At 40.4% G+C, this 26737-nt stretch overlaps 1 protein-coding gene across 1 annotated transcript; it reads right to left on the bottom strand.

Moving 5' to 3' along the window:
* Window positions 1–17421: 17421 nt before the first annotated feature.
* On the bottom strand, window positions 17422–21807 carry IL22 (interleukin 22). The gene is made up of 5 exons (XM_019748934.2): window positions 21625–21807; window positions 21124–21192; window positions 20856–20999; window positions 19860–19925; window positions 17422–17499 (listed from the first exon to the last, which is right to left on the bottom strand). The coding sequence occupies exons 1-5, from the start codon at window positions 21805–21807 to the stop codon at window positions 17422–17424; spliced, it is 540 nt and encodes a 179-aa protein (XP_019604493.2).
* Between the last annotated feature and the right edge of the window lie 4930 nt (window positions 21808–26737).

The raw sequence follows: 26737 nt of genomic DNA, 5'->3' as shown, positions 1-26737 counted from the left end.
TCGTGACCTCATATAGATTTTTATTTATCCTTTGCCAAATCTTTCTCCTCACCACCTTTCTCAGCCAGCATCAACACCCAAGAGAGAGGTTTTCTGACTTTTCTCAAGAACTTTTCAAGCTCAGAAACTGTAACTCCCCTAATATATTCAAAATTTGTTTGGAACTGGACCTGGGATTGACTCCCATTTAGTAGGTTCTTTATCATCTCTGGCCACGACGACCACACAGATTTTTTCCTCTAACTTCAGGCTTCCAGTACAGTGTGAATTGCTTGAGGAAAGAGACCCTATCTTTTCATCTTTGAATCCTGAGCATCTACCATGATGCCACAGCTACCCTGTTTCCCTGAAAATAAGCCTCAGATAAGGTCATCAGCCAGATTGATGCATTTAGTACGTTATGACGATGTTCCAGAAGAAGATGACATGACTGTATTTGAATAAATGTAGATTGTTGCACATAAAAAAATAAGACATCCCCTGAAAATATTCCCTAATGCATCTTTTGGAGCAAAAATTAATGTAAAACCAGGTCTTATTTTGGGGAAACACAATAAAGAAGCACATCCAATATTAGTGGAATACTTTCCTTTCCACACCATGAGATGCTATTATAACTGCTTTGTTGTTTTTCATTTATTCTATCAACAAATTTTTATCGAAGATGTGCCAATACAAATACTGCTAGGTACTAGGGGGCTATGAAGGCAGCTGCTCCACAGACTCCCACCCTCAGTTCTGTCCCAGCTCTTCCTATGGGCGATTAGTGTGGTTCATTTTGTGCAGCAGCCCCGAGATAAGAAGTGGACATAGCCCAGGACCATATACTGAAAAGCAGAGGTAAGTCAGCCAAGCCTAGCATGAACAGAGTTAACATAGTACCAGGGCAAGTCAACAGCAGGAATCTGGTGGTGAGAGATTCATCAAAACTAGGTAGACTCAACAATAAGCATCAGTGCCCAAGACAAATGCCTAAATCAAGGCATCCAGGGCTGGGAAAGGAGCAAGAAGTATAAAGTGAGGGGTCCAAACACTTGAGAGGATTTTCTGCTGTTTGAAAACGGAAGTGAATCTCTTTGAAGAGCCCCAGCCTCATTTCCACAGCAGCCCCTCTGCTGATAAACGACATGCCCTGTGACATGAGAGGGGAACTCTTCACATCAGAAGACAGCTGGTCAGGAGTGCAAAGTGAGGTCACTGAAATTTTATAAAAATTCAGGGAAAGGAAGAACTGTTTTTAGCTGGAAGTAGTTTAAAGGGTGTTTGAACTGGACTGTGAAATACTCCAAGGGTTTTTTAGGGGGGAGAAGGGAGCAGACTGAACCCTATTATTCAAAGTTCCTTTAGACAAAAGAGTGTGAACACCAGAAATCAGAAGCCCAAATGCCTTCAGAGTGTGTGGGATTAACATACACACGCTAAGTGGGTGGATATAGGACAATTGGGACTAAATTGCTTAGAATGCCTCCAAACCTAAAATCTACCTAATTATGTAGCCCCTTAGCACACTGTGCGGGTTCAGTAAAAGAATCACACAAAATACTTCCAGGAGCCATATACTGCCTTGAGCAGCTAATTTGAGGTCCCTGATGTGAACCAACAAAACATAAATACAACTCACGTTGCTAAGATTGATACATGAAGTCAATGTGGGTTCTAACTGTTTTTTTAACCTCTGGTAGTTGCATTTCCACAAATGTCTTATATTCCTCAAATCATCATGACCCAAGGAAGGTCATACATGTCCCAAGGATGCTTCTGCTTTGGTTTACAGCCAACTCAAGAAAACTGTGGTCATTCCTTTATGACTGAAAATTAGATCACCCCGACTGGGTCCTTTAAACAGTCAAATCTGACCTCAATGTGAAGAGTTCTGATGTGAAGAGTTCTCCCCTCATGTCACAGGGCGTGTCCTTTATCAGCATAGGATAAATGGTGATCAATATAAAGGATAATCAAAACACAGGTCCTTACAAAAGGGGGTTCCAATGTTGAGTTTAATTGCTATTCAAGTATCTTCAGGAAGATTACACTGTGATTCAGCTTTGAAACAAAAGTGAATGGGTTCATAGAAAGTCACAGAATAGCAGCAGGGTGCAAATTTGGTATTAGAGAAGCAAATGCTTGTCTGTGGAGGAATGACCAAAATTACATAGCAACAACTGAGTGCTAAATGTTAACAAAGAGCACTGTATTATAGTTTAATCAGCAACACTTTTTTTTTTATTTTCTTAGTGGTAAAGAAAATAATCGTACAGTTTGCAACATATGGCATCTTAATTAAACTTGTTGAAATATAATATTCAATTATCTCAGTGATTGGAATAATTCCTAAAATCAATATAGCTATAAGTAAGTAGGTGGATCTATTTTAAACCAGTCACCCTAAACACACACACAGAAATTCAAGATGTTTTTTCCAGAATAGATCCAGAAGATACAGATAAGAAATAGTTACAGATACATAAATATGTTCAATGTAATACCTTGGTTGAGTCCATCCAGAAAAGGTCATCTTTCTGTATTTGACAAGTCCACCCAGGAAACCAGTTATTCTCATGTTTACATCATCAGAGGGATGGATGAGAACAGGTTAGAGAGGGATGAAGAGTGCTGTAGGGGCCGGCCCGGTGGCTCAGGCGGTTAGAGCTCAATGCTCCTAACTCTAAAGGCTGCCGGTTCGATTCCCACATGGGCCAGTGGGCTCTCAACCACAAGGTTGCCAGTTCAATTCCTCAAGTCCCACAAGGGATGGTGGGCTCCGCCCCCTGCAACTAAGATTGAACACGGCACCTTGAGCTGAGCTGCTGCTGAGCTCCCAGATGGCTCAGTTGGTTGGAGGGCATCCTCTCAACCACAAGGTTGCCAGTTCGACTCCCGCAAGGGATGGTGGGCTGTGCCCCCTGCAACTAGAAAACGGCAACTGGACCTGGAGCTGAGCTGCACCCTCCACAACTAAGACTGAAAGGACAACAACTTGATTTGTAAAAAAAAAAAAAAAAAAGGCCTGGAAGTACACACTGTTCCCCAATAAAGTCCTGTTCCCCTTCCCCAATAAAATCTTTAAAAAAAAGAGTGCTGTAAATGGTCTGAGTGGGGAAAAAGGGGCATATAGAAACCAGATACATAGAGCAGCATGAAGAGGAAAACACAGGACAATTCTCCGACTCAGTCTATGTTCCCAGCCCTGTGCTAGGTGACTTGTACTTTACATGTTTTCACCTTTCATCGTTAATACAGTCATTCACCAAATATTTACGGAGGGCTTATTCGGCCTTGGGATGCATCAATAAACAAAACAGAAAGTTATTGGTTTCACAAAACATTCTAGTAGTAGCGGAGGGGGGTGAGACAGACAATCCATAAACATAGTAGAGATAACATATAAGTTATGAATAAGTTATACACAGGTAGAAAATAATATGCAAGTTCAGACAATTAAGTTCGCGAACTTGCCACCATGTAAGTGCACAGTGGAAAGTTCGCGAACTTAATTGTCCGACCCCCCCCCCCCATAGATGCTTTGGGAAAAAATGGGTTAGGGTGAGGGGGGATGTTGGTGCTGAGATGGGCATAGAGCTGACTGAACAGGATGATCACGGAACGCCTCAGTGAGAAGGTAACATTTAAGCACCAGCTAGAATTAAGTAAGGGAGAGGGAGTAAGTTATAGGGATACCTATTCAGTCAAAAAAGCAGTCAGTGCAAAGACTTTAGGGAAGGAGCATGCTTAGCATATTAAATATAGCTAGGAAGCCTGTGTGACTGGACCAGAGCAAGTGAGGAGGGTGGGGAGAACGTGACGTCACACAGGAAACATGGACTCATATTACACAGAGCCTTGTAGGCTATTAGTCAGACTTTGGCTTCCACTCTGTGTCATATGGGAGTTTTGAACAAAGGAACCATATCATCTGACTTAGGTTTTTTAAAAAGAAGACGGGACCCAAATGTCCATAAATGAATAAATGGATAAAGCAGGTGTATATGTTATTTAGTCATAAAAAGGAATGGAATGTTATTCAGTCATAAAAAGCAATGAAGTATCATATGCTATAATGTGGTTAAACCTTAAAACAGTATGATACATAAAAAACACCAGACACAAAATGTCACATAGTGTACAATTCCATTTATATGAAATATCCAGAATGCGTGAATACATAGAGATAGAAAGCAGATGATTGCCGGGGCCTGGAAAGAGAGAAGCATAGCCTGCTTAATGGGTGTGGAGTGTCCTTTGGAGGTGATGAAATGTTTTGGAATTTGATATAGATGGTGGTTGCACACTATGAGTGTTCTAAATGCCAGGGAGTTGTCCACTTTAAAATGGTTAGTTTTGTGATGCAGTTTCACCTCAATAAAAGAAAAGAAGGAAGAAAAGAAAAAGAAAGGAGAAGGAAGGAAGAACAGAAGAAGAAGAATGTTTTGAGAGAGAGAGTGAGAGAATGGAGAAAGGGAGGGAAGGAGGGGCAGGAGGCAGAGAAAGAGGGTGAGGGAAAGAGGAGGGAAGGAAGGGAGGAAGGAAGAAAAGCAAGGCCGGCTCAGCAGCTAATGAATGCAGCAGGAGAGAACGAAGCCACCTCTGGGTCATAGCTATACCAAGCCTCATCTGTGGCCCTGGTTCTTCCCTTCTTGTACAATCCAGAAAAGAATGTTTTGTAACTATGCTATTAAAATGTGCGCATTTTAATAGCTCTAGGAAAACAGTTTTAAGAAGAGAATCCTACCTCACCCAATTTTTAAAATATAGTTAGGTCCATTTAAATGCTTTTTTGAAGAGGCAATACATGACCTGCTTGCTTGTTTTTCTGCTGAACCAGAAACGAGTGGAATTAAGAGAGGCCTTGACTGTCATGCGTGACAACTTAATATTCCATAGGCTGGTTGGGAGGCGAAAAATGGTACATCCTAAAATATGGGGCATAGCTAAATGCTTCCTATTATATTTGAGAGTATAGATGCTTTCAGAGCATCTGGTACTGCTTCCTTTCACAGAGGAAGTTGCTGAGGTCCAGGGAAGGTTAATCACCTACCTGCCCAGAGGCAGTCAGCTCAAAGAGGCAGAGGACTCCATCCAGGCTCATGAAACTCCATAGCCCCTGTGTTTCCTACACAGTGGGGAACCTGTGAGGCCTCCCACCACTCAGGAGAGCAGGACACCAGGAATATCGGAGACTGTGGTGGACACGACAGAAATGTAAGAGATGGGACAGGGACCTAAGGAAAAAAGAACAAGAAGAAAAGCACTGAAGTAAAACACATTTCCATGGTATTTTATGGCCTTTGCATGTACATTATTAAAATATCTAATCTTATATAATAATACTTCACAAAGATATTCCTTGACTTCGTCTTCCCAACACTTCTATAAGAGGCAAAGGAAGTCTTCTTTTTTCCAGTTTACAGGTGAGAGAGCTGAGACTGAAAGAGGTTAAAGACTTGCCCGAAGGTACGAAGCTGGGAATTAGCAAGCTTGAGTTCTAACTCCTGTCTTCAAACAACAAGCCCAGTGGTATTTCCACCATACCGTTTTGCCCCTGGGTGAATAAATAAACATCAGTTATGTGTAAGTCCAAGATCTCCTACTGCTCTCCCCCTTTGTCTCTACTTTCTCTCTACTTTAGCCACAATACCTCCTTGTTGCTCGTCAAACCCACCAAGTGTGCCTGTGTCTCAGAGCCTTTGCACTTGCTGTTCCCTCTGCCTGAAATGCTTTTCCCCCAGATATCTGCATAGCCAGCTGTTTCAAGTCTCGCTGAAATATTACCTTCCTGAACAGCAAGGCTTTCCCAGGATACCTGTTATGTGCTGAACTGAGTCACCCCAAAAGTTCCTATGTTGAAGTCCTAACCCCCAGGATCCCAGAATGTGACTGTATTTGGAGAGAGGGTCTTTAAAGAGGTCATCAAAATGAGGTCATCTGGGTGGGCCTTAATCCAATATGACTGGTGTCCTCATCGGAAGAGGAGATCTGGACACAGACATACACAGAGGGAAAACCACGTGAAGACACAAAGAGTAGCTGGTCATCTACAAGCCAGGGAGGGAGGCCTCAGAAAAAACTAACCCAGCTCACACCATAATGTTAGATTTCTAGCCTCCAGAACTGAGAAAATTAACTTCTGTTTTTTAAGTCATCCAGCCCGTGATACTTTGTTATAGCAGCCATAGCAAACTAATACAATACCCTAATTAGAATTAACACCACTCCCAGCTCTTTTGTCTTTTTTTTCTGGTTTATTTTTTCCAAACTCCTTATTGTTATCATTATATGATACATTTTACTTATACATTTTGTTTACTGTATATCTCCTTTGCTAAAATCTAAGCCTTATCAAGGCAGGAATTTTTCTCTGCTTGGTCATTGCTGTTACCTCAGTTCTGAACAGTGACTAGCACATAGTATATGCTCAATAAAAATTATTGGATTACTGAAGACACGATTCGATCAGCACAGAATGCCCTGTGAGATGAGAAAAGACCAAAGGGCAATCAGAGCTCTTAGGAAGAAGGAGAAAGAAATTTGGGTACTGACATGAAAATAACAGACTGCTTTGGGAGAGTCTCTCTGGATGTTTTTTGGCGACTCACTTCTGAGTTATGTAGGGCAGCCGCAAGCAGCTCTGTATCTTCAAATTTTGTCTATGAGATCTATAGAGCCCACAATGGGAATCCCCTCCCCTGCCTTCAGTATTATTTCCTGACTCTGCGTTGTATTTCGAACAAAACCAAAAGTGTTAGGAGATCAGGTCAGCTGTGCATCCGACTTGATGGGAGCCTCTAGTGCAGCTCAGTGGTAGTGATGCTGGCTACTCCTTTTTGTTATGTATCTTTCTCTCATAACTCCCTACACACTAGCTGTTCACTTTAGTGCAGCTAAACACATCTGAGTTTTTTGCATTGCAGGTCTGGGTGCTCTAGTGGCAGGAATCAGCTAATAAGTGGTCTTCTTCTTCCTACAAACTTATTTTGGTGCTCATCTCTTCCAGGGGTCCTGCTGCTCATAACAGATGTTACATATAAGATATATATGTATATATGTTGCATATAAGATATATATGTATATATGTTGCATATAAGATATATATGTATATATGTATGTATATATGTATACATATACACATATATATCGTGTATATAACATCTGAATACACACACACACATACACACACAGATCTTATATACATTGAGCACGTACTATGTGCCAGGCAATATTCTAGGCAGTGAGCAAATTAAACCAAAATCCTTACTCTCACGGAACTTAGATTCTAATAAGGAATTCTCTTAGCCCAGGTTCCCCAGAAAAAAGATCCTGAGACAAAACTTGAGTGCTGATGTTTTATTAGGGATCAGTGAGAATGAAAGAAAAGAGAAATTAGGCCAACAGGATGGTGATCCATCAGCAATATGGCTGGTGTTTTACAAAGAGAGACAGCCAGTCTTTCAGCCATGTAGCATGTCTCCAAACAGGCTGTACAGAAACACCATGCCTTGGGTCAGACCAAGGGAAGGAGGAAAGGGGATGAAAATTATATGCCAGATTACTCTCATGCCCTGTGGGGAGTTAACTTCACGCACCTCTAAATATTACCTGGCCCCTTCAGCAGTTGAGGGGAAGACAGACCCCACAATCTGTACCACGGCCCTTTTTCTGATCCCACAGTGGCAAAAGCAGCCAAAAATGATCGCTGCAGTGGCAGCTGCAAACAAGGAAAGCCAAGAAAATCTGAGAAGGCCCAAAGATTTACTTTTGATTGTGATAAAAAAATTTCATTGTCATCAAAAAATAGCTAAAACTGTAGATTCATCAATTGTGACAAATGTCACACTCTGATGGGGGATGTTGATAATGAGAGAAGCTATGCATATGTGGGGGCAGGGCATATATGGGAAACCTCTCTACCTTCCTGTCAATTTCGCTGTGAACCTAAAACTCTAAGGAAATCAAGTCAAATTTTTTAAATGGCTAACAAGATGAAATAATAGTACAGTAATGGTTATAGCTCATGGTTCTGCTGTAACAACTTCTGGTTGACAGAGAAACATAATACAATGTTTGTTAACTCTTGGTCATACTCAATGCTAAATACATTTGTCATCTGCTACTCATAGCGGACCTTATAGTTGCCCACAAAACTATTCCCTTTCACAGAAGTTTTCGGGGTGTCAATGTGCCTAGTGCCAGAAAATGAATGATCTAAGCCAAGGGTTGGCAATTATGGCCCAAATCTGACTTGCAACCTGTTCCTGTAAAGCCCATGAGCTAAGTAGGGCTTTTACTACTTAATTAAAGTGTTGGGAAGGAGGAAAAGGAAGAAGGGAATAAGAAAAAAATATACAAAAGAGACAAAGCCTAAAATATTTACTATTTTGCTCCTTACAGAAAAAGTTTTCCCACCCCTAATCTAAGCCAACAACTGTCATGAGCACACATGCTATTTCTGGACAAAAAGATAAGAGAGAAAGTCTGCTTGGGAGTGGGGTGTGTCTGTTTTGGGGTACGGCAAATAGACAGGTCCCTAGGCTCCACACTGGGGGATAGCTCAGGGAGTGCTGCACCTTATTTATCTTTTATGAACATTGTTAAAATTCAATTGAGAAAATTCCACTTCCAGCAAAGATGGAGTGGTTTTATTCCTACATGAGGGTAGGTGTCACCCTCTTCATTTTAAGGACAGGGGATCTGCAGTTCAGAGACTATGAGACAGTGAAGAGAAGATCTCCCACGCTCTGGGGACAAACCCCAGTCCATTGGAACCACCCTCTGAAGACAAAAAGCATGGAGACTTTGAAAAAAGCCAGAGACAGAGAACTCAGATGGTGCTACTAGCATCATGGATTTAGACCAGGGGGTTCCCACCAGCCTTCACACATTGGTGGTTACCAAGAAGAGTGGTCTGAGTAGGCTGTGGAGGGGTCTCCGACAGTGGCAGTATTCTCCTGGAGGTAATCTCTCTCCTCTGGCTGGGTCAGAAATGATTGAACTGCTTTGTATTTAGCTTTTTGATGAATTTTACTCCATACCATCAGCAACATCATGTTTCCCATAGTTCTTGTGAAGCATTTAGTACTGGGAAGTGTTAGTGGATGGCAGCTGCCCAAATTTCAGAAAGAAAAAGTTAAAATACAGAGTGTTCATGCAATTGCCTTATCAGCTCACATCAGGTGAAGGCCCTAAGCCTGGTGTGAGCTAAATCCTATTAGTTCACTGCTTTCCCTCTACATACCTGAGTCCCATCAATAACTGAGTTCCCAAAGACTAGAAATCGGAAATTGTATAGAATTAATGTTGCCAACTGCCAGTCATCTCCCATTGCATCAGCCCACACAGCCTGTGCTCCCGCCACAGCTGTCCCCTGGCTTTCCTCTGGCCACTCTGTCCCCTTTCATGTCTCTGACCCTTTGCTCATCCAGGTCCTTAGACCCAGAATGTTGTTCACTCCTTCGTGCATCCATCCACCAAGCACCTGTAACTTGCCAGGCATTTTTAGATCCTGGGACACAAAGATGAACAGTAGTTTCTGTCCTTAAAAATCTCTCGAGATAGACACAGAACAAATAATTAAACTGCAGGGTGATAAATCCTAAGAGAGAGATGTAAATTATGCTTTGAGTGTCCTCAAGATGGAGCAATTAACTATGCCTAGGTTGCAAAGGGGAGATTTCACAGAAAAGATGACATTTGAACTTGTTGACATCCTTCTTATCCTCCACAATATCAGCTCAAATGCAACTTTGGTGTCACCACATTAACAATTGTCGTCTCGGGGGTGTTTCTCCCACAGCACATTTCAGTCCACTTCTGCCTTAAGCAGTGGTTTTCCTGGCTTCCTCACGAGACTTCAGGCTCCTTGAGAACAGACTACAACTTATATCTAACCTTACGTCTTCACAGCCCCTACCACAGGATCTTGCACTCCCTGGGATCTAAATAGTTGTTTACCGAACTAAATTGAATTGAAATTTCAGAGTCTCATTGAGTCAAGAAACAATGTAAAATTCATAAGGCTCCTGGGCGGTCGTTGTGCCTAAAAATAGCACCTGCAGCGATGGCAAGATGAAAATGTCACGGATGAAACAACAGTTCACGAAAGCATCTCACAGCATGCGGGTTTCAGAAGGAAAAAAAAAAAAGCACATGCCTGTAAGGACACAACAGGTCGATTTCTAGGCAGTATTGAGGTCAACCTGCACACTTATTGCTAAAGGGAGATACGGGATGCAGAGGATGAACCAGATGTTATATCCCATAGAAACAAGGAAGGAGCTGTGATTAAAAGAAGTATGTAGTCACCCAGAATATCCTTAGCAGCTGTAACAAGAAAAGAAGAGAAAGAAGGGCCACACACAAAAGAAGAAACCATGGGTTGAGAGGAGTCTGAATTATTCAGGTACAGTAATTCTTCCATCCTCCAGCTGGCATAGTAGCCCAACTGAAACAAAGATTCCTCCATGTACCTGGTGGGGAAGCAGAGGGAAGAGAGAGCTGCAGAAATTAAAAACAGCATTCCTGGACCAAAACATGAGGGCTCTTCAGTCCCTCTAGGTAATACTGCATGTTGACTTAAGTGTCCCTACTTCCCCATGGAAAAATTTGTTAAAGAAATAGAATTCTTTTATTAAAGAAAATGTTTTAATTCTAAAAACCATAATACTATTGTTTTCTGATTTCACTTTATTGCCAGGTCAAATATTTACATGCAATGCAGATATGTCAAAAAACTGCTTTATTTATAGTCCATAAATGATCTCATCTAAATTAGCAGACTCCATCCTACTGCTAGGCTGGGGTTGGGGGGAGAATGGACATGAGAAAAGGGATACAAAGGTCAGAATCCAAGCAGAAAACACACATTACACTCAAACTGGGTAATAGAGAAGAGTTTATGAGATTGATTTTTTTTTAAAGGTGTGGACAGAGTTTTTGGAACCCTACGGGAAGTAGTACACTGCCCTGAAGCTGACAATAGCTGGAAGCCTATTAGGGAACAGGGTTGAAAGTAATTTCTAGAACAAGCAAAAAGAATTATATGAAAGAATGTTGTCTGCAAGGAGCTGAGGCAGGAGGGTTCCAGAGGAATAAATCCTCTGACCTTATTCTCACCCTTCAATCTCCTGCTAACTTCTCCCATTTGCCAAATGCAACCAAAAGCCAGAGAACAAGCATATATATGGGGCAATTCATATAAGTCAGTATCTCTGGGTACAAAGTGGAGTAGAAAAGAACAGAGAATGGATTTAAGGACCAGATTCTCATAATCCATCTTTTTGGCATCTTTCAGCATCCACTTTTGTCGGTGTTCAGTTGAAAAATGTGTCTTCAACACAGGAACTACTTAGAATCTCATCATCTACTGTATCATTACAGGACGATGTCAATGTGTTCATATACTGATCTGAAAACTAAACTAGCAACCCCCACAAATACTCTTTATATATAAGAGGATGCGGGGCAGGGGGACAAATAATTTATTAACAGAAATAACTATTCACAGAATCTAAACTAATAATCATGAATTCCTTCTTCCACCACTCACTCCATTTTCCCTTTGCCCTCTGCCTGCACCTTCATTAGATGGGGTCCTTCATCTGGTAAAGCGACTCTGCATTCCTATAGAAACGGAGTTCTTGATGATCGTGTCTCTTTTGGATGGATGCAATTTTCTGTTGACGACACTACTGAGCAAACTGACAAGACAATTCAGTGAATCCCCTGGTCCAGTTACATCTATCTAGCCTCTTGGTGTAGCAGTAATATGACTTCCTCCTGATGACCCTGGTCAGTCATCTCGGCCTTCTCCACCTGTTTTTCCAACAGTAAACATTCCTTGAAAATACTTTAAAGATAAAGTTGCTATAGCCGTGGTTGTCTCTGAGACAATAGCTCCTCAGTTTTCACCCCCTGGCATCACTGCATTCTCCTCTTCTGATAGAATTGTCTTCGCTCAAATCTTAAAATCTTAACCTCTTTTCAGAACAAAATCACCTATCTATGTTTACTCTGATTCCTATGTGAGGCACTGCATGCTATTGAATACTATAGTGTAAAGGAAGAACCAAAGGGAAAATTAGATGATCACTTTTCCTGTTAGTGCCTATGAGTGGGATCCTTACACAGCTCTTATTTCTCGGGCAGCCCAAGTTGCAAGAGTCACAGTAAAAGTCAACACCAGCTTTCTCTGACTCCACTCCCATCTACTCCAGAACAATCATTCCTCCTCCCCAGGTTACTGCCCTGGCCTTGCTTCTGTTCTTATCCTCATACAAACACACTAGACATACTCTCTACCCAGCAGCCATAGTGATCTTATAGAATACGAGTTCGATCAATTCTTTCCCATGCTCAAAATCCTCCAGTGACTTCCGGTCACCCCTAACTGCTGGCTAGTGTCTCCAGGGGCCTGTGTCTCACACAGCTCATAGATTAGTCTTCTTGAATACCTGAATGCTGCGATCTGCTACTGGGAGAGGAGATACTCAAGGCCTCTGCCATTGCCAAGAACAAGAGCCGTGCTGATGGTGCTAGCCAAATACAAGCCGCTGCTACTGATGCCAAAAAAAAATGGTATAACAGGTGCCAATAATTATGTTAAGACTACATATGTAGAATTTGGACTATCTCATACAACCGCCAAATTTATCAGCACTGCCCTCCAGAATTGAAGACGGTCCTGGCACTTTATGCCTTATGTTCATTGGCATTCAGAATTTTTAAATCTTTTTATTTCAGACTCCTTGCCCTAGTATGGAATCATTTGTGAATTCATTTTAAGAGTATTCCTCCATTTATGGCTCAATTTCTAGAAGATTGGACAAAAACAAGTACAATATCAAGTTTTGCTCAAGACATTACACTGAAACTCATTTGGAAGAAGAGAGGAAAGAGTCCTAAACCTCAACTTATCCCAGAAGTAATTATAGTTCTATCATCCCTGAAGATGAGCCCCAGTGCCTGTCAGCATTTAGAGCCCATACCCAAAAGTATTAGTTCCACTTTATGTACGAGTGACCTTGCAATTTATATATGTGCTCACCAATCACCACCAACCTTGACCTAATCCTGAAGGAACTTGACAAACAATTGTAGGATCAACCCAGGGTTCCTGATTTTTTGTAAAAGGAAGCACTTCAGAGAGCTGAACACTGACTTCCACCATCTATGGACAGACCTATACATTCTTCAGTGCTGGTGTCATGTGTTCATTCTTCCACATAGAACTAGTCCAACTTTTATCTCTACCCCTTCTCTTTCTTCTCCGTACCACTGTACAAAGTGTGAAGATGTACAGCTTTCACTCTCTTTTCAGTGTGCTTCATTAATATCTTGCTTATCTTCCACACACAAGACTTCTCCATGAGTCCTGAACACCACTAACAGATAAGACTCCCCAAACTCAGTCAGCTTCCCCTCTACTGTATTTCCTGATGTACAGGAAAACTGGGGGAGGCCTTCCCTAACAGGCTTGAACTAGAACTAAAGTGGTTCACCGACAGCAATAGAGGTTCCCTGTATTTCTTCCACAGCATACTCACTTCTTTCTTTTATCCACAAACTGTTAACAATGCAGATGGATTCTTCTCAATTTCTTATCTTTCTCTTTCAGAATTATATGCTGCATCAACAAAATAAATCTATATAGACAATATAGCAGAGAGCCTAGAAATCAGATAGACCAAGCTCATTGAGTATCACTACTTATAGTTGCACAATATCTTTTTTAATTATTTTTTATTAGTTTCAGTTGTACAGAGCAACATAATAGACATTTAAAACCCTCATAAAGTGATAACTCACCCCCCCAAGCTACTACCCCTTTGACATCTTATATAGCTGTTACAATACCATCGACTATCTTCCCTATGTTTTACTTCACATCCCGTGACTATATATACCTATATATTTAGTTATAGTTGACATTCAATATTATTCTACTTCAGCTCTTCAGGTATATAGCACGTTGGTCAGGCATCTACACAGTCTATGATGTGATCCCCCTTTTAAGTCCAGTGCCCATCTTGTACCTTATATGATCTTTACAACATTGTTGATTATATTCCCCATACTGTATTAACTATCAATTTGTATTTCTTAATGCCTTTTCAACCTTTCACCTTTTTCACCCTGCCCCCAACCCCATCCTTATCTATCGCCCTGATAGATCTAGTACCTATCTGGCACCACACCTAGTTATTACAATATTATTAACTATATTCCTCATGCTATACCCTACACCCCCCCATGACTACTGAATAACAACCAATTTGTTCTTCTTAATCCCTTCCCCTTTCACCCATCCTTAAGCCCCCTCCCATCTTAAAGAAGTCCCTCTAAGAGTCCTTATAATACTGGTTTGGTGGTGATGAACTCCTTCAGCTTTTTCTTATCTGGAAAGCTCTTTATCTGCCCTTCAATTCTAAATGATAGCCTTGCTGGGTACAGCAATCTTAGTTGTATGCTGTTGCTTTTCATCACTTGGAATATTTCCTGCCACTTCCTTCTTGCCTGCCAAGTTTCTGTTGTGAAATCAACTGACAGTCCTATGGGAACTCCCTTGTAGGTAACTAACTGCTTTTCTCTTGCTGCTTTTAAGATTCTCTCTTTGTATTTAACCTTTGACATTTTAATTATGATATATCTTGGTATGGGCCTCTTTGGGTTTATCTTGTTTGGGACTCTTTGTGCTTCCTGGGTTTGTATGTCCATTTCCTTCACCAGGTTAGGAAAGTTTTCTGTCATTATTTCTTCAAATCAGTTTTCAATTCCTTGCTCTCTCGCTTCTCCTTCTGCTACCCCTATAACGTGAATATTGGTACACTTGATATTGTCCCGGAGGCCCCTTAAACTTGCCTCAATTTTTTGGATTCTGTTTTCTTTTTGCTGTTCTGGTTGGATGTTTTCTGCTCCCTTATCTTCTACATCACTGGTTGGATCCTCTGCTTCATCTAATCTACTATTGATTCTCTGTAATATATTCTTCATTTCCATTATTGTACCCTTTATTTCTGACTGGTTCTTTTTTATGGTTTCCATCTCCATATTTATGCTTCCTATCTCTCTGTTGAAGTTCTCCTTGAGCTCATTGAGCATTCTTATAACCAGTGTTTGGAACTCTGCATCTGATAGATTGCTTGTCTCCATTTTGTTTAGTTCTTTTTCTGGAGCTTTGTTCTGTTCTTTTATTTGGGAAATGTTTCTTTGTCTCCCCATTTTGGCTACCACCTTGTGTTTGTTTCTATCTATTAGGTAGGGCTGCTATGTCTTCTGGTCTTAGTAGAGTGGCCTTATGTAGTAGGTGTGCTGTGGGGTTCAGTGGCGCAGTCTTTCTGGTCACCAGAGTCATGCACTCCAGGTGTGTCCCTTGTGTGAGTTGTGTGTGCCCTCCTCCTGTAGTTGAGCCTCTGTTGATAATTGCACATCAATGTGAGGGACTGACCCTTGGGCTCACTTGTCGTGAGGACTGGCTATGGCTACAGTGGCAGAGTTGTTGTGCAGGGGCTGATCCTACAGGCAGGATCTGCCTCAGCAAGACTCTGGTGTCTTCCCAATCCACCCCTTGTGTGTGTCATACTTGGAGGTGGCTGGGTGATGCTCCAGCTCATTTTGAAGCTGGCCACTGGGGGCGCCAACCCCAGGACCACCTTGGAGGGGATCTGCTGTATGTCTACTTCAGCCACAGCCAGTACCCTACCCAGGTCCACCCAGCAGGAGCCAGAAAGAAACACAGATGGGTGCTGCCTGTGCTGTACTTGGAAGCACCTTGAGAGGCCAAGCTGCAAACCAAGACCAGCTGCCGCTAGTTCCAGCTTAGGGCTTCTCAGCCAGAGGTACAGTACATGCTCAAGCCAGATGCTGCTTGTATGTGTTCCACAAACCTTTTAGAGACCCTAGGAAAGTCAATAGCTGGAGCCAAGGCAGGCAATCTACACAAAAAAAAGCCACTGAAAGCTTCTGGGGTGTCCAAAAGTTAGACGGGACCAGGTCTCAAATCACCAGGGCACAGCGAGGTAATGGTAGAGACTCAGAAATGGCAGCTGCCTGTGTTCCCATGCTGGGAAAGGGAAGGGCTCAACAAAGAAACAATGGCCTCTGCCAGCTCCCCCGTCCAGGAGAAAGCTGGCTCTCCAGCCCCCGTCCCAAGCCAGACAACTCAGTTCCCCACCATTTGTCCCTGCTGCCCCAGCGCTGGAGCCCAGAGCGAGTGATTCCACTGGTGGGTAAGTCCGTGCGCGGTCCCTTTAAGAGGAGCGCCTGTGAGTGCAGCTGCATTCAGTCTCACTCAGACACAACCCCGCTGATTTTCACAACCAAAAATTATGGGGATTTCTCTCCCCAGCACTGGAACCCTGGGCCGGGAGAGGGGGGAACTGGATCTCTTGCTCCTTTAGAGGATGGGGGACCCCCACAGCCAAAATAGCCCTCCCAATCTTTAATGGTCACACGCGGGTGTGGGAGCAGCCCGTTCCGCATCTCTGACTTTCCTACCAGTCTGGAGGTGGCTTCTTCTGCACATCCTTAGTTGAAAGGCTTCAGTTCAGCTTGATTTTAGGCGGTTCTCGATAATGGTTGTTTTGTAAATTAGTTGTAATTTTGATGTGGTTGTGAGAGAAGGTAAACACCACGTTTACCTACTGCGCCATCTTGGTTGTCTCTCTCTCCTTTGTTTTTTCCGGCACTATGTTTTTTAACATGGCTCTGATTCAGTTTTCTCATCTGTAAAATGGGGATAATACTAATAGCCACCTCCTTTGCTTAGAGTCAAAAATAAGGTCACTTATACAAGGTTTTTGGCAAATTCAGCAAATGAGAATGATTACAGGATGATGATGATGATGATGATGATGATGATGATGATATTGAAGGGAAAAAATTACAAAGCCACAGATTTAGGATATCAAAGTATTTATTGAGTTCAAATAAACATATTCTAGATCCATAATTATTGTCATAAATATTAATATTAACCTTATATTTAAGTTACAATATCATATAATTCTATAAATAAATCCATATTAGTAAAATGACATAAATAAAATGTGTACTTATAACAATAAATAAATTCATAAATATAAACTATTAATTATGAAAACAAGGTCACTTAGGTTTTTTTTTCCTAAAGGAATGGGAAGTAAACTTTTTTGTGGGAATATATAATTGCTTAGAAATAGATTTCTGTGTATAAAATACCAACTACAATAAAACATTACATTAGTAATAAATCTCATTATGTTTGGAAGGGTTACCTTCTGGTCTCAAGGACACAAGTGACATTGTTCTCCTATTTAAGCTAAGCAGGGGTTTATTAATTTAGAATCTACCCATGATTGTGGAATTTGGCTTCCCATTTTCCTTTGGGGGGGAATTTTATTCTGGGAATTCCTTCTGGGAATCTTATTGTTACTTCTTCCAGCTTTGCTGTGATCAGATGCAGACATCCCTCAGGTACACATACAGCAAATTTACTTCTCCAATTGCTTTGATCTCCCCATTCTCTCCAAGCTGTGAAAATAAGAAACAGGAGTATTTGAGCATTTATTATACTGTTTTTAAAAGAGGAACAAATTATAGGGAGACGGCCTGGTTAGATTTCTGGAGACAGAGACCAAACTGTAGCCTTTTGTAAAGGATTAATAGTAATACCCTGTTAGCAAGAGTATAATGGGATTTGCCAAAGACTTTAACATTATGGCTTTCTGAACTGAGAGCACCAACAGGCATCAATCTCAGTTGTACCTCACACTCATGAAGCTGGTTAAAACCACTTACTAACAGAGCAAGCAGATGGAAGCTGTGCTGTGGGAGCCGGGGTGCTATCCATTATACTTTGCCCTACCTCAAAGCTCCAAGACTACCAGTATCTGTGACCAATTATTTATAACAATTTAACAGCTTTGAATCAAAACTGAACATTTACCAACACACATGGGCTTTTTCTTTTCTCACCTTCTTGACAATGGGAAAGAAAAAAAAAAATGTTTTCACTTTTGTGGGAAAAATACCAAATAAGTCTCATTCAGTTGCTTTAATTAGTAGAAAGCCAGACGCAGGTTGAAACATCCCTTGTTTCCTCCTCCATCCAAGTAAGATGCAAATGAGGCTTTCAAACCCGACAAGAGAGAGAACCCAAATTCAAGTCCAAAGCATACCTCCTCTGACATTCACCTTATCTATTAAATGTCCTCTATACTTTGTTCTCCTTTCTCTTCCTGCTTTCTTCCACCATTTCACCTTTCCACACTTCCTTTGATATAATGCCAAGGGATATGTTTTATATCTTAAAGACTCCCACAACTGTAAAGAATTTTCAAGCATATGTCGCCCTACTGTCTGTCATCTCTTCTACTATAGCCTGCTCTCTGCTTTTCCCTCCAATGACAGGGGATTAATACCTACCAAGACTGCCCTGCCATGTCAGACAGCCCTGGCCAGGTTTTCCTCATGTTGAACTTTCTCTGAACAACATTCCTCTCTCTCACCTATGCTTTCTGGAGCTACAGGGTAAAAAAAGCATAACCACTCTTCCACATGGCAACCTATTGCAAATGCAAAAGCTGCTTCTCTCAAAATGGAGTAAAAGCTTTCAAATCTCTGTGTTCCCACACAGATCAACATCATATTTTTCTCTCTCCCTTCACTTTTCTAAAAACAAAGTAAACTGACATCAGGAATTTTTCCAACTAGAAGGGCCATAGCATGCTAATATTCAGCCCTTTACATCTAGGTAATAGTTCTATGACAAGGGAACTGATCTCTACAATGAAAAGCTACAAACACCACATGTATCAAAGGAAGAAACAATCGTGTTCATTAAATCATACTCAGGAAGAAATACTTTATAAAAAAAATCAAGATGGCAAAAAGGAGGAATTGTGGTTATGCTTGTTACGGAAAATGTCATCAGTCTAGAGCCTTCATGGTTCTGAGGTTTACTTGCACCTGTCTGCAAGAGCATCACTTTCGCTGCTACCAATCATTCCTCTGCGTTTGGCATGAGTCACAAGTGCTAATCTGAACCTTCTATTGTTTTTTAGCCCCACATAGGCCACATGCCAGTATCATTCGCTGTGGAAATACACACTAGCCTATACCAGATAGATGTTCATTAGGGATGTATTGAGATAGGGAGAAGACTAGAAAGGAAGGGAGAGAGAGAGAGGGGAAGAAAAGAAGATTTCCAGTTTGGACTTCCATTTCACTATACTAAATCCATTGTTAATATTTTCATTCCATTTGAAACTGCATAAAGGAAATTGGGGGTTGTTCAGTCTTCCTTTTTTAAATTAAAATCAATAGCTTTTGGGTATTATATTACGATAATTAAATGTAAGTATCAATCATTCCAGAAATTCATCCTATATGCAAGTCCAGCTCTTTTGTTATGGTTGTTCTGGGTTTATTTCTCCAAGTTTTAAATCATCAAATTAATGGCTTCAAAAATCACTTCAAATAAATTTGCCCCCAGGCCCTTTTCTGGTTTTGAACAAGGGCATCGTCAGATTACATGAATCAGTAGGAATCTTAAATTTCCCTAAGAAATACTAAAACTAACACATATTGCTGTTGGAAGAGTGCTGACCTGGATGCATTCTAGCCCTGGGACTGCCACTGGCTATCCCCAGAAATGGGGTGATGACATTAGATGACCTAACCCCCAGCCAGTTCTAGAGCTCTATGATTTTCAAAATTTGGAAATTTATGTATAAATATATAGACACATCTATCTACATATGCACATAAATTGTCAACCCAATGGTAGGAGAATAAAGTGTCACAACTTGAAGGGGGGAAAGAAATGAAAGAAAAAGGAAACATTTTTCTCTCCTATTCAATGACTTAGCATTAACAGTTATTAGTAATACCTTTTTCACTGTGTCCTTCAGATGTTGCACATTTCTGTGAATATGCTGCTCATCATTTTCGATATGCTGCAAAATGCAAAACAGAGTATTTATTTTAACATTGCTGTACTGATGCTCTATGAACCTCGCTGTTCCTAACTGAGGTATGTCACCATTCACTGGAAGTTAAAGTTCTTAGCATTTTTGCCTACAATGACCTAGATTTCACCAGTGACCTAGATTTTCTGAGCTCTTGAATTCCCTTGGACACCAAAATCCAGTCATTTCCTTTACATGGGACCCCTCTTCACCTTTGGGAACTCCTACTGAGGTTTAAGTTTGTGGAAAGAGTGGAGTGGTTTATGCAAATTCTGTCAAGATTAAAGCCCTACATGTACCTCACCAAAAATGCATGCTCAGAATAAGAAATATACATAAAATGTCTTGTATGAACAATAGGCCTTATTCAATAAATACTAGGTCCCCTTTGCTCTGCCCACTTCACTCAAAACTTTTCTCATAGTTTTAAATGTTCAGAGGCATAGAGTTCACACACCGTTGATTTTGCCTCTTCCTATGGCATCCAAAGGGCAGCAGTCTTTGCCCACCCACCACAGACCATTAAAATTTCCCATTTCCCTTTTTCTCTCTTTCCCATCCCCTTCCTCTACCAACTTATACTTGGCAGACCCATTTCCAACTCTAGACATTCTTTCTTAAAGCCCCCAACACCTTTTTCATCTACATAACCTGAGTTACTTTTCCCCAAGGACAAATGAGCTTTCTAAGCACTTGTCTTTCAGATCCCATCGATCACAATAAACTCAAAATGTGACTGAATTAAAACAAAAACAAATATTCTGCGATTCCAAATGACTCCTATACTGGTGTTGTTGCTGAGACCCCTCTGACTGCCAGTGTTGGAGGGGGCAACGAGTGTTGGGGGCAGAAAGGGCTCTAAATGGAAGAAGGAAGGCAGGCAGCCTTAGGCGGTCTTGGGCTGGGAGAAGAACTTACGCATTGGCTTAGTTTGTTGTTGAGCTTCATCAGGAAGGACAGCACCTCCTGCATATAGGGCTGGAACCGATCGGACCGGGGAAGCAGCACTTCTTCAATGGTAAAGTTCAGCACCTGCTTCATAACGTAGCAGCGCTGGCTCATCTGCAAGCAAAAGTGAAGAAGAAGAGGTTGTGTTAGAGGGCAGTCAGAAGACCCAAACCCTCATCACCATCGTTCCAAATAACCACGGATGACATACTGCCCTACTCATCACTACATGACTTACCTTGACTCCGCGGAACAGTTTCTCCATAGATATGAGACGAACATCTGTGTTGTTATCTTCCATACTAGCCTGGAAGAAAAGAAAAGACTCAATGCTCGGACATCAAGAAAATAGGAAAAAAGCCTGTAAATAGAGATGTACCTTATCCCATCTCCCTAGAGCAGCCCCGTGAAGACTAAAGAAAGAACTTAGATGTATGTATTTCTGAGTTTAAAATAACGTACAGAGGAGCAAAGGGAAAAATCGATAGCCAGATGGGCTACTAAATGGCTCCTTTTGGGGTAAACCTCAATGTATGTATTTTAAAGGCCAAAATGGTAGGTCTTCTGGTAAAGCCCAATCTCCAAAGAGTCTTTGAAGAGACGAAGAAAATGATCTTTGGTCTGTCAGTAGAGATACACAATGGGTTCTTTAAATCTTAAATATACTCTGAAGAAAATTTTAAGAACTATTCAGGTTCCAAGTAGATAAGATGCAAGAGAGAGAGATTGAGATGAGTACCTCCTCAGCCAGCCTGAAGGTATAGTTGGTGATATACGGCTGTTGGAAGACAGACTGGTCAAGCCTGCAGTGAGACCTAAGAGGCACAGCTGCTCCTTCCTGCACCGACAGAGCAATGAGAAGACAGCTGGCAGCCAGAATCCCCATCAGGGAAAAGCTCACAGATTTCTGCAGGATGGCCATTGCAGATGACTCTAACTCAAGCAACTGGCGGGCAAGGAAGAAGCACCTGGTATCAAGAGAATAAGAACAAAAAGGGAAAGAAAGTTAAGTATCACGAAATATCACACCAAACAAACCAATCATGGTGAGTTTGCTGAAACACTTACCTGTTTCGATGATTCTGCTTGTGATGGGAAAGTAGAAACTGCTGCTTTTATAGCCCCCAGGACATCAATTTTTTTTTCTAATTGTGACAACCATGACATCAGCAATTATCTAATTTCCAGTACTGTCTTCTGAGAACTACCTAACCACCATAGGAGCCCACAAAACGCCACCTCCAATCCTTCCCACCTTGATATGTAAGTATTTCCCTAAAACGTCACTGTTAGGGCCCAGAGGGTGCTTTTACAGATAAATCCTAGAAATTTTCTAAACCCTACATATTTTTCAAAGAAAACAATTACTCTGTCTTCGTATACTTCAGATCTAGTATGATATTTTTTGATCTCCTATAGTAACTGAGTAAGCGTTTTGGTCACGGACTCATTTTTCTCTGAGCTTCATAGATGCTTATCTCATTAGAGGTGACCAGAAATAAGGACTTGTGTCCTATATGCTCTGCTTTAAAATAAATAGTCATGATAGCTTGGAGATAATTCCACTTTTAAAAATAATTTTACATCATTTTTTTTAAATATGCTGAATCCTAAACAAGATATATTTTAAAAATAACAGTGTTGGCTAATTTAAGCACTGTTTTCCTCCCATTCTGTGACTTTTTAAAAGTGATCGTAACAACTATGGTAGGCACAAATATACCTTCAAATTTTTTTCATTGAATTATAATCAATATCAATTGAAGTTTGGAAATATTCATGTAAAATAATCTGGTCATTATTTTTCTTGACATGCAAGTATGTAAAGAATATAGCGATATAGTAGTTCATCTTGATATTTTCACCTGGACTCATTCTAAACAACACACAGTCTCAAATGATGTTTCCAAAAATCTTGTAATAATTTTTAGTACATATGTGAATGTCTGAAGAAGATAATCTGGCTAGATAGTGTTTATATGTTGACTTTAATTTTAATAATTTAATTTTTAAATTATTAAAAATACATTGACTTCTAAATAACACCTAAAGTCTAGTCTGGAAACCCTTCCAAGGGGTATGAGCAGGGAACAAATGCATTGATCTATTTCTAGAAGAAGGAATGTGAATTCGTGCAAATTAGTTCAATCAAATTTTTCTTCTCACAGCTAAAGACCAGGAGTGTTGATGAACGGGAAGAAGGAAAGTGAATAATTATAGAATCTTAAACATTTTGTTGTCGAGATGGCACAGACCTAGGTGAGAAGTTACAGTAAATAGCATGAGGACACTGAGCATTGAGGAAGAAGGACTTAGGAGAATGATGCAAAAAGGAGGGGTAGGGAAGAGTAAATAAAAACCAGGCCTGTTCCAAACATTTGTTTGGGAATGTTCATGAGCCCAAGATGAGGAAACTCTTCTTTATCCAATTTCTTATACTGTAAGATGTGGCCATTTTTATCCAGAACTCTATAATATTATATCAGCACTAGAGTTTAACTCCACTGTGGATTAAATAGGCTTTGGTTGGTTTGCCTGGCAACCTGACAAGCATCTTGTTCCCACGGGAAAATTAGTTTGGACATCATTGAATTATATGCTTTTGAGGGGAAAATCTCTGTCTCTTCCATATTTGTATCTCCAACACTTAGAACAGTGCTGCACACACGAGGACTCAATAGGAACATATTGCATGAATAGATAAATAGATCTGTGATGTTAAATAATTTACTAAATATCTTTAGGAACACGCATGGAGGTCATTTGGGGACTGCCTTTATAGTACCTCTAAAGCTGGGATTTGACCCAGTACTACTTGCCGGCTTCATTATTGTTCTTGAATAGGGAATAAATAGTTGTGAAACAAAAATAGACTGCCAGAAAATTGCAAACCAGTCTTTAATAGCAGCGACATGACTGTTATTCATTGTATGGTCCTGATGAACTACAATTCATAAGATACTGTTAATGGAGCTAAGATCTTATGTTTTAGTGAGCTTGACCAAAACCCACTAACGTGAAAACCTACTCTGGGGCTGTGTAAGGATTTCTGAACAGTCATACAGGGAGTCTCAAAAATAGTTGCTATTAGAAGAGATTATGGCTAGAACATAAAACTGTTCCTGTGGAAAAAAATAACTGAAGACATTGTATGTGTGCGAAATAATTTCAGATCATAATGGGCCTTCTCTTCAGTTGTTTCCTTATGAAGTTTCAATTATGTCCCAGAAGTGACCCCAGATAAAGGGAACCTCAGTGTCACGCTCCCAGGCCCCAGACAGACTGTACCCACAGTTGATCTTGCGTACATGCAACAATTTACCTGGTCTAGTGCCAGGAAGGGCTAACCAGAATCGCCAACCAGAAGGTAGGCTATTCTGTCTTGTTCACTATACTAGCTCTAGCACCCAGAACAGTGCCTGGTACACAGCAGGTAATGAATAAATACTCACGGACTGCATGATAAAACCATTTCCCAGCTCATTGGATGGTGCCTGGAAATCCACAATGCATTCTTTTAAAGTACACATCTCTCCAGGAGAAGTGGGACTTTAAGTTTCTCAGGTAAAAAGTATTATATTCATGATATTCCTCATACAACACTCATGATCATTGTTTCATACAAGGTTCTCTCTCTCTCTCTCTCTCTCTCTGTAATCCCACCCTCATTATTCTCCTTCCCTCCACACCAAACACCCACCACTACCTCTGTGCCAGTCATAGACCTCTGCTCTAATGTATGTGATATACATTTGTGAATATATATGCATCCTCAGAAAACATAAAATATTGTTTAGTGCATGTAGGTATTTTTATTTTGTCTGAATGTTTCTCTATCTTAATCTTTCACTTAGCACTACAGTCTTACACTCTACCTGTGTTGCTGTGTGTAGCTCCTTTTTCTGACATGCCATTTCTAGTGTGTATCCACATTTTACTTATTCATGTCTCCGTTAATGGTTACCTACATCACCCCCAATTGCCCACTCTACAGATGGTGATGGTGCATCACTAAGCAACCTCTTCCAAGACATTTTAATAACATTTTTTAGAATGTCTTTGGAATAGTTTCCCAGGAGTAGGTCCACTGGGTTACAGGGATAAGTTCATTTGCTTTTACTAGACACGGCCAGATTGCTCTCCAGAAAGGCAGCATCCACCTGCTCTCTCAGATCAATGAAGAAAGGTTCCAGTTTTCTTACATCCCCATCCATACTTGCTACTTTCCAGCTTTAATTTTGCCAGCTTTTGGGGATTTAACATAGTATCTCATTATTGTTTTAATTTGTATTTTTCTTCACACACTTGTAGCCACTTGGGTTGCCCTCTTTTATGAATTAATTGTTTACATCAGTTGCCCACTGTTATTGTGGGCTTTCGTCTGTGGTTGTTGTTAATTTGGAAGAGTACCCTGCATATTTTAAATATTACTCTCTTTGGGGTTGTAGACATGACAAACTCTTCTTTCAATTTGTGTTCTATCAACTTTGTCTATTTGTCCTTTGTTGAACAGAAAACTTAATTTGGATGTCATTTAAGACATTTTTCATTATGTGGTTTGAACTTTTCAAGGCTTTGTTTAAAAAGTCTCTCTCTAGCCCTAGGTCCAAAAGATATTCTTCTATCTTTTCTTCTATTTATTCTACAGTTTTGCCTTTCACAATCAGGTCTTTAATGCCTTTTTGTACATTATGGAAAGTAGGAAGCCAGTTTTATTTTCTCCACAAAGTGAGCCAGTTTTTCCAATACAGTTCACTAAACAGTGAGTCATTTATCATATGTTTTATACGTGAATTTCCCAAATATAAATAGCTATCTCTGAGCTCTCTATTTTGTTGCACTGATTTATTTATTTTGTTTCTTATTGTTCTTGAGCCAGTTCCATAATATTTTTGTTAATGAAGAGTGTCTTTATATCTGGACAGGAAAGTCTACCCTCTTTGATTTACTTTTTTCAGGGCTGATTTAGCTATTCTTCATTTTTTCATATATATTTTGCATACATTTGTAATAAACTTGTCAAGTGTCTGGGAAAAAGGCAGCAGAAACTTTCATTTGGCTATTGTTTGATTTAAAGATTAATTTAAGGGGAATTAACATCTTTATAATATGAACTCATTCCACCCCAGAGCATTTACCATCATCTCTTTACAACTTAGTATCTCTTTTTATACCCTTGATAGTGTTTCTAAATTTTCTCCACTGAAGTCTTGTGTACTATTTTTAATTCCTAGTTACTTTACAGAAGGAAAGTCTTAATCTGTTAGTTGTCACTTTCACCTTGGTGTGAATGACGACCAAGTTGACTTGGAGAAAGAGACTATTAGGGTGCTCATCTCCTGAGAAAATGAAGAGTTTTTTTGTTTATTGTTTGTTTTTAAGGTCAGTACAGAGGAGAGATAGAGGTACCCTGCAAAAAACAAAGCTAGGGACTGGGGTTCCCAAGCATGAACTTTATTTATTTCCCAGTTATGTTTGAAGAGAACCCTAACAGTCCCCAGGACAACTTCCTACCATACCAACCTCACCCTGCTCACACCTTGCCCACAAAGATACTTGTCAACCATAGCCACCTTTCTCTTTTTCCTGAGGACCACAACTTGTGAATCTGTACTGTAGCTCATCTTAAAGGGAGGACTATGCCATGGGAATGTGTCATAATATAAATGACTATCTTTTCCTCTCTAGTAATACCAAGTACTGAAATCAATTTAAATGAAAAAAGAAAGCAACATTAATGCAAATTCCTCACTACTCTAGTGCATATCAGCAGAATTTGACATTGGCTTCCTACAGTCTGTCCTCCACTGTCACAGATTTTTTTTAAATCTATAAATCCATCTAAGTCTCTT

This window comes from Rhinolophus sinicus, linkage group LG02 (genome assembly GCF_036562045.2).
Source record: "Rhinolophus sinicus isolate RSC01 linkage group LG02, ASM3656204v1, whole genome shotgun sequence".
NCBI lineage: Eukaryota > Metazoa > Chordata > Mammalia > Chiroptera > Rhinolophidae > Rhinolophus > Rhinolophus sinicus.
The sequence above is the reverse complement of the archived record's forward strand: the minus strand, read 5'-3'. Positions and strand labels throughout refer to the sequence as shown.